The 12,172-nt window shown below is 46.5% G+C and overlaps 1 protein-coding gene across 13 annotated transcripts in view; it reads right to left on the reverse strand.

Moving 5' to 3' along the window:
* The window catches only part of EPN1 (epsin 1), a 52,241-nt gene that overhangs the window by 30,362 nt on the left and 9,707 nt on the right, over positions 1–12,172 (reverse strand). For 12 of the 13 annotated variants that reach the window (XM_087713943.1, XM_087713944.1, XM_087713950.1 and 9 more), the window contains exons 2-3: positions 6,730–7,253; positions 3,943–4,192 (exon numbers count right to left, since the gene is read on the reverse strand). In XM_087713943.1, coding sequence (XP_087570069.1) covers positions 3,943–4,192; positions 6,730–6,957 — 478 coding nt within the window. In that variant the 5' untranslated portion in view covers positions 6,958–7,253. Of the gene's footprint in view, positions 1–3,942; positions 4,193–6,729; positions 7,254–7,573; positions 7,832–12,172 lie in introns of those variants that run through there. The other variant, XM_087713942.1, reaches the window with a different exon arrangement.

Consider the following 12,172-nt stretch of genomic DNA (forward strand, 5'->3'; position numbering starts at 1 on the left):
CCGGAGCTGCCAGGAGCGGTTGGACGATACTCAGTTTAGAACAATTGTATTGAGATAATCGGGACAAAGCATCCGCCATGAAGTTCTTTCCGCCCGGGATATACTTTAGAGTGAAATTGAAACGGTTGAAATATTGGGCCCATCGCATCTGTTTGGGGGAGAGACGACAAGGCGTTCGCAACGCTTCCAAGTTCTTGTGGTCAGTCCAAACCTCAAATGGGTGTTTAGAGCCCTCTAGGAAATGGCGCCAAGTAGCGAGGGCCCAACGGACCGCAAAAGCCTCCTTCTCCCAAACCGCCCAGCGCCGCTCCGTGTCAGTGAGTTTACGGGAGGTGTATGCGCAAGGCTGTAAGTTACCTTGGTCGTTGGCTTGCAGCAGAACGGCCCCTACGGCGACATCACTGGCATCAGCCTGGACAACGAAAGGCTGGTTGAGATCAGGATGTTTAAGAACCGGTTCAGCGGCAAAAAGGCGTTTAAGCTTTTCGAATGCCGCCTGGCATTCCATGGTCCAGTCCAAAGGTTTATTGGGTTTAGGTTTCGGGTCGCCTTTCGTCTTGAGCAAATTAGTAATAGGGAGAGCAATGTCGGCAAAAGAGGGAATAAATTGACGGTAGAAATTAGCGAAACCTAAAAAATTTTGCAATTGTTTACGAGTTTTGGGCGCGTCCCATTCAGTGACCGCCTTCACCTTCTCAGGGTCCATTTCAATGCCATCAGGGGAGATGCGGTAGCCCAGTCAATTGTAGTTTGGTGAAACTCACACTTAGACAATTTGGCATAAAGGTTAGCGGCACGGAGCTTTTTCAAAACAGTGCGCACCAGATTGACGTGGTGGTCGTAAGTGCGGGTATAAATGAGGATATCGTCCAGGTATACGATAACGCCCTTGTACAGATGATCGTGCAGGATCTCATTAATAAATTGCATGAACACAGCAGGAGCCCCCTGTAGGCCAAAAGGCATAACCCGGAACTGGAAACAACCAAGAGGGCAGTTGAACACGGTCTTCCATTCGTCCCCTTCCTTAATGCGTACCCTATAGTAAGCTTCTCGCAGGTCCAATTTTGTGAAGATGCGGCCCTTCCCCAGTTGTGCCAACAAGTCCTTCATCAACGGGAGTGGGTAGAGGTTTTGAGTAGAGATAGCGTTAAGGTTTCTAAAGTCACAGCATAAGCGAAGAGAACCATCTTTCTTTTCACGAAACAGTACAGGGGCAGCCACTTTGGGTCGGGCTGGTTCAATGAAACCACGTTTCAAATTTTTGTCAATGAAAGAACGCATCTCCTCCATTTCCCTGGGTGACATGGAGTAAATGCGGGGTTTAGGGAGCTTAACCCCGGGTAAAATGTCTATGGAGCAATCAGTAGGTCTGTGGGGGGGCAGAATGTCCGAAGATTGTTCGCTGAAGACTTCCTTAAGGTCCAGATATTCTTTCGGAATTTTCTCCTCCCCTGCAATCCTCTCCTGCCCTCTAGCGGCAACTTCAGGAACGTCAGTGACGGCAGGCAGGTCCGGAGAGCCCTCCCCCACTGGAGGCACCTTCGAGCGAACGCGTAAGCGGCCTGTCCGCCAATTTATGTGAGGGTTCCACTTCCGAAGCCATGGGATGCCCAAAATGAGTGGCCTGTCCATGCCAGGTGCGACCACAAAAGAGATTAATTCAGTATGGGTACCCATTCTCATTTCCAAAGGCTCAGTAAAAAAATGGGCGGGTCCCCCCCCCGCAATGGATCCATCTATTTGGCAAAACACAATTGGGGTTTTCAAAGTGCGCAATTTGAGGCCTAATTTCTCTACCATGGCTGGATTGATCATGGATCGGGAACAGCCTGAATCAAGTAAAGCCAGGAGGGTGGCAGGTGTCCCCTCAGGAGGAACTTTTAATTCAATAGGGATTAGAAGGGGTCCCTTGTTTGAACTCACCCAGTGAGGCGATGTGTCGTCATCGGAGTCCTCCGAAGAAGAGGAGTTAGCATCTGCGTCACCCTCTAATGGCTGGGCAAAAGGAGGGGGGTTGGAGTCCCCAGCGAAAGCCGTTTCCTTCTTCTTCTTTTCAGGGCCTCTGGCAGACCTTTCCTCACGTCTGGGAGGGGGTTGGGCAGAGAGGGGCAATTTAGCCCGACATTTGGGGGCGGTGTGCCCAAGCTTGCCACAGCGAAAGCATGTTAAAGGCCTGGAGAAGCCAGAAGGGGGCCCTCTCGCTTCACCTCGTCGTTTGGAAAGCGATTGTGTTGCAGGAGGGGGGAGGGACTTAGCAGCCCTCTCTTTCCGCTTCCTTCTTTCTTCTTTGGCATAACGGAGACAGGTTAAGTCGAGTTCAGCGTCGGCAGCATGCTCAAACCAAGTGATTAAACGTCTCGGCAGGTTACGATTGACACATTGCTGATAAATGTCTTCATTCAACCCTTCAGCAAATCTGTCCAGAAGAGCGTCCTCCCCCCAGCCTCTCATATATTGGGAAAGACACTGAAATTCCTGGATGTATTGGGCGACAGGTCTATCGTCTTGTGCAAAGGTTAAAAACTTCAATTTGTTCCGCTTCTCAGTTAACGGGTCATCAAAACGTTGGCGGAAAGCCTCCATAAAACGGTTGAAATTCCCCAAGAGGGGAGAGCCCGACATATGCAACGCAGTTGACCATGTAGCCGCCTCACCATCTAATGACAAAAGAATCATCCTGACCCTCATGGTGTCAGTTTCAAAGTCCCGGCCATAAATCTCCATGTAGTTAAACACTTGCATAAGAAAGGAGGGCAGGCTAGCAGAACCACCATTAAAACGCACAGGCAAGGGAGGGATTGTAGCCATCCGATGTCTTCGGGGGGGAGGCTGGGGGGGAGGTCCTCCTTGATCAGCAAAACCTCTAGCCGCAGGGGGTGACACGGGCCGAGGGGGGGGGGGAGATGCCTGGCGTGGGTAACGTTGCCAATTTCTCCAGTCTCTTTCCTCCTCCCCCCTTCTCTCCTCCAAATATGTTTGACCCCAATAATCAGGTAATTCACTCCGCTGGGGTTTTCTCATGTGCCCCTGGTGCTGATAACTTCTCCATTCTCCTTCATCGCCCCCTCTTCTTTCCCCAAAGTACCTTTGGCTCCAATAGTCAGGGAACTCACTCGCCTGGGGTTTTCTCACGGCACCTGGCTCCAGCGAAGTTTGTCGGGGTGGTCTTTGGGTGAGCCCAGCATTCCAGCTTGTCTCTATCTCTTTTTGTCCCACCGAAGTTGACCATCGGGGTGGGGGGGAAGGTTCAGGTTGGCTGGAAATTTGCAGTTGAAATAAATCTTCGTGCAAGGGTCGGTCAGGCGGGCTGGGCTCGTGTAAAGAAAGGTCGGGAGGTCCTAGTTCACTGGAATCCGCCCCTCCAACGGCGCCCTCCTCCTCTCTGATCGGAGAAGACATTATTTCCCTTCTCGGTAGACGTAAATCTCCTGGAAAGGGTTATTAATGAGACTTTGCTTCATGTCAAGCCCCACTCCACTCCATAATTAGGAAAGAAGACTAAGAGACTCCATGGGTTGGAAATCAAAAGTACTTTTACTAATTATAAATGGTAAGCGAGCAGTAGCGAAGCAAAGTCTGATTAATATGGCGCGAAAGCAATTGATATATAGGATAGCCCGTTCCCCCCCCCTTAGGATCAAAGCTCCAGTCCAATCATAAGTCCTTCAAATGTCAGGTGTGAGATAACTTCAAAAAGACAGGCCAAAGATGGAATGTGTAGGCCGTTGATACAGGCGGGAAACACATACGCATGCGCAATCCCAACGACTGGTACATCCTAGAACATTCCTCCAGCACATCAATTAACCCCTCCCAAATACACGCCCCCCCCCTTCCCGTTTCATGGCAGCTGAAGCAACAGCAAGGCAGAAGCTGACAGGTGTAGATTTGGATAACACAGAGGATAATGTCACCTAGATGAAGGCCCAGAGCACTTACCAGTTGCAGTCTGGGCCAGCTTCTCCTTAGTTTTGAGGGCGTGGGCCCGCTCTTCTTTGAGACGCTCATCGTCTTTAAGGAGGGCCACCAGCTGCTTGGCCTTCTCCCGCACGTTGACCCCTTGATCTTTGCCATCCCGGTCAACGTACTGAAAATCTTTTAATGTCTGGATGGCATATATATTTTCCTTACACTGCTGGGCAACCCGCTCTGAACCTGTCTTTATTAGGTACTCCATAAGTGTCATCGCCTGAAAGAGATGCAAGAAGAAAAGAACTCATGACATGCTTAGAAGATAAAAGGTGAAAATGAGATTCGGAGAAGTTTTGGCCCTGGGGAAGCAGAATTATGAGAATGCTAAGGTCAAGTCAAGTAAATAAGTTTTCATACAGGAGACAGTTAATAGGTGAAATTCACTATCCAAATGTCTTGGGTAGCTTTATATTTTTGGAACAGAAGCCCAGGTTGAACTGGATGTGAATCTGCAGGTTCTCTGTCAAAGAAAAGGGGAAGGATTGCCAGTATTCATATGAATTAATGATTCCATGGTAAAAATGTGGGGCCAGCAATGAATTTCGTTAGAAACCTTGCGCTGCCTGCTTTTTCTTTTTTAGCCATCCCTACTCCACATGGTGATTAGGTGATAAAAATCAGTGATCCACATTAAAAGGCCATCATAGTGACAACATTGTTTGTGGAAAAAAGGATTTCAAGGAACCAAAACAGAATATGGTAAGGATAGTTTTGATAAAAAGGCAGACTGAGATAATAAGCACAGACCCAGCATCCTTTCTGTGTTTCTGGAAGATACCTGCACTGCGTTTTAGAGAACATGGATTTTTACAGAGGAATAATAAACAAATGATTCATCCAGATGGGAACAAGATCCAACAAATATCAGAAAGCTAATTGCAACTCCTTGATTTCTTGTCAATAACCATCGCTTTCTCTATAATGTATCTGTAAACAACAAGGTCGCCCACAATCCAAGTAGCAGGGGGGGGAAAGGGGGGGGAGTATGAAGAAACACATCTGGGCAAGTTGTACACCTCCAAATGTTGCTGGTCTACTTCTCCCACCATTCTACCCATGATGGCTAATGTTTCAGAAAATTGTAGCTCACATCACCAGCTTCCCCATTCTTTGTGCAAAACAGCATTCTTCAATACTACATTTTCCATCATGGTCGGTGCTATTTAGAATCCATCAACATCTGTGGGTTAATGGTTGCCCACCCATGAATCAACCTTGAGCTGGGTGAGATTTGAACTGCTGAACTGCAGCTAGCAGCCAGCTGAAATAGCCTGCAGTACTGCACTTAACCACTGCGCTATCTCGGCTCTTTTAAGAATTAAATCTGCATTTGGGAATGAATTAACAAATTTGGACTTTTTGGATAAAGCAAACAGATGGCAATGCACATATCCATTCTTCTGAATACTGTGTTGTGTGTGCCCAAAGAAGCATGCCTTCTGTGATAAAATCTACATCATAATACATATGAATAACTTTTCCACTTTCTTAATAAGGCATCTGTGGAACAAGGTGGGAGTGGAATGAAACAGATTTAACAGTGAATACCGTTTCCCCGAAAATACAACCTGTCCTGAAACTAATGCCTTGCCCCAATTTTCACGTGGACAAAAATATAAGCCCACCCCCGAAAATAAGCCTCCTGGACACCCCCCCTCCGGCCAGGCAGAGCACTGCTCACCGACCTAGCGGTATCCTGAAGGCGCCAAGCTGCGGGAGCTGGGGGGAAGGCGCTCACATTGCTTGGTGCCTTCGGGATACTGCTAGGTTGGGGAGTGGCGTTCTAGCCTGGTCGGAGGGGGGAGTTGCCAGGCGGCTGCTCCCTTGCGAACTTGCTCCCGAAGAGCCAGGCACAGCCTCAGGGGCGAAGCAGCCATGAGATGACCATGGTCATGAGCAGCCGCCCAGCAAACCCTCTCTCCACCCAGGCAGAGCGCCATTCACTGACCTAGGGGGTATCCCTAAGGTGCCAAGGCACATGGCGCTCTACCCGCTCCCCAGCTCCTGTGGCTTGGCACATTAGAGATACCCCCTAGGTCAGTGCATGGAGCTCTGCCCGGCTGCAGAGGGGGGTTGCGCGAGCACCTATTCCACCCCCATCGCGCTCCGAGCATAACTTCTTCTCTGGCTTCCAAACTCCAAAATTTGGCTGCTAAGTCTTCCAGCAATGGCCACTCTAAGAGTGCGTTCTATGGTTGTTGGCCGGCTGCTGGAAGACTCTCTGTCCAGAAGACTCTCTGTCCGAGAGAAGCCGGAGAAGTTATGCTGGGAGTGCTGCGGGGCGGAACAGGGGCTCGCGCAACTCCCCTCTCCAGCCGGGCAGAGCTCCATGCGCTGACCTAGGGGGTATCCCAAATGTGCCAAGCTGCGGGAGCTGGGGTGCGGGCAGAGCGCCACATGCCTTGGTGCCTTAGGAATACCCCTTAGGTCAGTGAATGGCGCTCTGCCCGGCTGGAGAGGAGGTTTGCCAGGCAGTTGTTCGTGAGCGTGGTCACCTCATGGCTGCTTTGCCCCAGAGGCTATGCCTGGCTCTTCGGGAGCCAGTTTGCAAAGGAGCAGCTGCCCGGCAATCCCAAAACAATAAGCCCTCCCCCTATAATAAGCCCAAGGCCGTATTTCGTGGGGCAAAAAAAAATAAGACCCTGTCTTATTTTCAGGGAAACACGGTAGTTATGAAAAATCAAAACATGGTGATCATGGCAACATTACCGGAGATGTGTATATTTCAAAGAATAAGAGACGGTGCATGCTTACCTTGTAGACATGACGCCAATTTTTCCCATGATCGTTGAGACGCTTCCAGATCATGCTCATGATTTCTGAGAAGGCTACTACATTGTAGGTGAGATCAGCAATTTCAGACATGAGAGAACTAGATGGGCCCCAAGGGTCATTTGATGTAGCCTCGCGAACCTTGATTTCGGCTTCAGAGTAATTATGTACAATATTTTTCACCTGACGGCGCAGTGAAGACGTCGACATGGTGCTGATCGAAGCGTGTACAATGGGGGAGAGTCGATTTGTACTGCACTCCAAACTTCCTATGGATGGCTTTGAAATAAGTCAGGCTAATGATAGCCAAAAGGGCTCTCTGGGTTAAAGCAAATCAAGTTTTTTAACCAATTGCTTAAGACAATGAATCCTGCATATCCAGTCTGAATGGAACCTAATTTGCTCCGCAAGAGACAGGCCACAACTTCTGCTCCTGTGCCACTTGCCTGACGTCCCTAGCACTCTATGAGCATCCATCTGGGCATCGCTGCCATCCCGAGACACAGCTGAAAAAGAGAGAAAAACTTTTAATACTGAATTATTTAACTTGCTATTCCACTCTTATTACTTTATAAGTAACTCAAGGCAGCGAACATGCATAATATTCCTCCCCTCTTTTCCCCCTCCCCACACAACGCTGTGAAATGGGCAGGACTGAGAGAGTGGCTGTGCTGCCCCGCACTCAAGCACAAGTCAGGGTTGGCGTAGAAAGCTTTATTCTGTCTATCCCCCCCCCCCAAACAGTTCTATTTCAGGCTTTCAGTTAACCTCCAGCTGCAAGCTTAGCTCTTGAACAAGTAGATAACCAAAAGCAAAACAAACTTACAGCCAAACCTAAAAAAAGTCTTGGAAATAAAAGGTTTTGCGTGGGTAGGTACCAAAAACAAACAGCCCAAATCCCCTCAGAGGTCCGGGTCCTTCACTGAGGTTTTCAACAAGTCCAGTGGTCCGGTCTCAGGGCTTACAAGGAGACGTCACAGGAATTGTCCAAGCCAAGAGTTCATGGGGTCGTTTTCAGCAAAGCCAGCCGCGGAGACGCTCCAGACTAACCTTCCAGGCAATGGCCAAATAGTCCACCCAACAGATAACTGGCTGCTCCAAACAAGAATATAAATGCTCTCCGCAACTGAATTAAACTCACAAGATGCAGAGACACAAGCAACCATCTGGCCACAATCCACACGTTGCTTCCAGCAATGCCTCTCTCCGCTTGCTGTGCTAAATAGCCCCTCCTGGTCCAACCCATTAAGAGGGGCGGGGCCTTTTCTCCATCAATCTGGCAGATCTCTGCCTCTCTGCCCTGTGTACTCTAGCATCCACCAAGGCAGTAGCTCCAGCCCCTCTTCCTGACTCTCATGCTAGTTCTCCCCAGCCAAGGCATGATCTGCCGGCAGTTCAGAGTCAGCACCAGAGGTGGTATTCTACTAGGCTGGTTCGCCTCAACCGGTAGCAGTAATCGTGGGTAGCCCCACCCAATTGCCCCGGTGCTATGGCATCCCATTTAGGCCCTTTTTTTGCCAAAAGTGTATGCATGGAAGGCTGAGTGCATGCACAGAGGTGGCACGTGCAAGCATGCATGCTCACATTTGCAAACCGGTAGGGAAGGTAAGTGAATACCACCCTTGGTCAGCACTATTGGATGTGTCAGGAATGCTCTCTCATACCGCCGCGAGGCCTCTGAGGAAGACATGGAGAAGCTGTCATCCACAGCAGGCGTCACAGTGGCCTCAAGTCACCCAGTTGGGTTTTGTTTCTAAGATGAAACTAAATAGCAATAGCAATAGCAGTTAGACTTATATACCGCTTCATAGGGCTTTCAGCCCTCTCTAAGCGGTTCACAGAGTCAGCATGTCGCCCCCACAGTCTGGGTCCTCATTTCACCCACCTCGGAAGGATGGAAGGCTGAGTCAACCTTGAGCCGGTGAGATTAGAACCGCCGAACTGCAAATAACAGTCAGCTGAAGTGGCCTGCAGTACTGCACCCTAACCACTGCGCCATCTCGGCTCTTAAACTCACAGTCTCCTGGTTTCCAGGCAAGCACCTTCACCACAACACCAAGCTTTGAATGAAAGACATCGCCCCTGTTCCTATTCGTGGTTTGCATGAATCTAAAAACCAGGTCTCACAACATTATCCATATTTTGGATTAAAGGCCCTTACTTTAGGACTTTAAGAATTTGGTCAAACCAATTGTTCTCCCCCAAGCTAGCTTTAAGTCTTCAAGAGAAGCGGGGAAAAACCAGACCTGCTTCAAAAATTAACTTATCATATTGATAAATAGGAGAAAGAAAAAAATAAGAAATTCTACATAGCTCTTTATCAGAGAAACTTTAAAAGCAAGTAAAATAAAAAGCGCAGTATGGCACTTTAGATGCTACATTCTTCATTTCCGTCTTTAAAAGCAATTGGATCAAGGCTTGTAAATCTGAAAGACTCAATGTTTTCTCTGGCTTACAGGTAAACAGAAGAAAACAGAACAAAAGTTGTGGCTGAACAACAGAAGATGATTTTCTTACTCAGGATCAGAACAAAAGTCAATCTGTCTTGTATTTTAGCAGTAGCAACTGGCAAAGGAGATATTCTGAGACATGAGAAGAGATAGGAAGCAGCCCACCCTGCCAAATACTTTTTTACTGTAGGGATGTCCAACTTCAGCAACTTTAAAGATTTGTGGGCTTTAATTCCCAGAATTCCCCAGTCAGCCATGCTCCATTTGCTGCTTTCTCAAGGAAAACTGACATTTCCCAGGCAATGTAAGATTTGGAAACATTGGAGTGGGGAGGGAGAAAAATCAAGCTATCCAGTTCTTCCTACATTTACATTTTATCCAATGCAGCTTTTTCCCAGCCAGGTTTCTTTGGTCAAAACACTAGCAGACATCTCGGTTAAGGATACAATTTTGGCAGCGTTTACTTGCATCAGTCTGCAGGATCAAGATCCAAAACCTCGGACATTTATTTATTTTATAGCTGCTTTTCCTCAAAAACGCCCACGGAGGCACAGAATCTTCCTTATTTATATCTTTCCAATGACCTCGTGAAGTAGGCTTCACAACGTGTTATAAAAGGCCTAAGGTCATTGTACAGTTAGTCCTTGACCCACAACTACAGTTGAGCCTAAAAGTGTATGTTACTAAGTGAGATATTTCTTAAGTGAATCTTGCCCCATTTTTATGACCTTTCCTGCCACTGTTGCTAAGTGAATCACTGCAGTTGTTAAGATAGTGACATGGTTGTTAAAAGAATCTGCCTTCCCCATTGACTTTGCTTGTCAGATGTTTGCAGAAGACCCAGAGACGTTGCAACTATCATAAATAGGAGTCAGTTACCAAGCATCTGATTTTTGATTCTATGACCACAGGGATGTTGCATTGGTCGTAAGTGTGAAAAACGGCCATAGGCTGCTTTTTCCAGTGCCATTGTAATTTCGGACGATCACTGAATGAACTGAACAAGGAACTAAACTGGTCTCTCCTCATGTGAGATTTATGAGGGCCCAGGAAAAAAAGCAAGGACAAAAAGAAATTAGAATAAGACAAAAATGGGAAAACAAGTTTTAAGCCTTCATAGCAGAATAAAATGCTTCAACCACAACAAAATAACATTTACCTAAACACACAGAATTTCCTATATTATTTACTAATTTCACCTCTCATGCCCTGCCCCCCCCCCCCCCCCCAATATAGAAGAAGACGGGAACATCCTCCCCGCAGGCTCCCTCAGCCAAGTAACCTTAGCAATTTCAGTTAATCTGAATTTGTCAGAATTGCTTCTAGGACAAATTCAGGCCGGAAGCAAAAATTCCCAAGAGTAAATAGGGTGGGTGGAATAGAAGGGAGGTAAGAGCGACGGAAAAGCGGAAATTGTGCAGATGGCAACATCTGACCCCAAATTCTCCTTAACTTCCTGGAAGCCCCTGCCCTACTTAAGCCTGGACATTCTTAAACCTCAAAAGGAAGGAAGCCCACATTTCTAAGGGATGAGTCACAGTGGCTCATTATTCTTCCTCTTTCTGCCCCTTTCCGTTTTTGTTCAATGTCAGAGTTTCCAGCTCTAGAATTTCTAGTTACCAACCCAATAACCTGAAGATGATTCAAGAGAAGAGAAAGTGACCGAAGGCCCTAATGTGCAACAAATAAATGGGACCATTGATTTCAGACACACTTTTCTAAATATCTATGTTTGAAAAGTTCTAATTTAATAAGGCTAAGACAGTATAAATAGGCAGCAAGGCCATTTTAAGAATATTATTCTCCATCTTGCTTGGCAATACAGAGCTACTTAAAGCACATTGAGACTTTTTTTTTTTTAAGAAACAAAACCTGAAACAAGTTCAACGTCCATCCACTTTGGAAAAGAACAAAACTGAACAGCTTCTCCACCAGCCTAGAGATCTCTAGGCTTCTCCCAAAATTCCTAATTGGCACTTTCATTTGGAAATTACGGTCCCAAGTTTGATAACTCGGAACAGCTGATAACAGGAAGATCTGCTCAGCATTAGCTTTGGCCAAAGACTGATAGCTCCATTTCCCTCAATTATCAAACATGGCAAGGAACATTAGAGAGACAATGTGAAATAGCAAATATAATACAGTTGATTTTTCTTATTTTTATTACATTTATAAGTCTTCTCTAACTTCAATGTGTGGGGATGTGATAGTTTATATCATCTTTCTCGCGGTATTCTACATAAGAGGCTGGGTTTAAGGGAACTGTACTGCAAATATTCTGGAGAGCACTCAGTTTTACAGAATATAGAACAACAGAGTTGGAAGGGACCTTGGAGGTCCTCTAATCCAACCCCTACTCAAGCAGGAGGCCCTACACCATTCCAGACAAATGGCTATCCAGTCCCTTCTTAAAAATCTTCAGCGATGGAGCTCTCCTTGACAAGTTTCCACACATTACTTCTTGTTCTGTCCTCAGGTACTTTGGAGAATACATGACAAAACACTTCACCAAGACACACAAATTCATTTGTTTAATTTTTGCCATTTTGCTATTACTTATTTACACTAATTTTCAGGGCCATAGCATGGTGGATTGCTTAAGAGAAAAAATATTCCTATAAAGACTTGCACTGAACCCAGGCAAATTAAATTGAATGCTCAAATTATCTTGAAGAGAGATGGTAATTATCTCTATTATCAAAATGTTCAAAGTGATTCAAGAAAGTCCAGCCAGAGAATCATTTTCCTGTGTGGCTCAGAAATGTCCCTTTAACATAGGCTGCAATAAAAATGACCTTTTTAAGTACAACCAGCCGGGATTAATATGTACTTGTGTCATTGAGTTCTACTGGCTGATGAAATTTCCATACTAGGATTCAACACCATCTATTTTGGGAGGAAAGCTACAGATACAAAGAGAAGTAGGTGAAAAGTTCCTAATTCACTTAAAATGTTTTTTTAATCTTCTTGAAATC

Source organism: Thamnophis sirtalis, unplaced genomic scaffold (assembly GCF_051295495.1).
Source record: "Thamnophis sirtalis isolate CommonGarterSnake01/CBP01778 unplaced genomic scaffold, rThaSir2_p1.2 scaffold_4, whole genome shotgun sequence".
Lineage (NCBI taxonomy): Eukaryota > Metazoa > Chordata > Lepidosauria > Squamata > Natricidae > Thamnophis > Thamnophis sirtalis.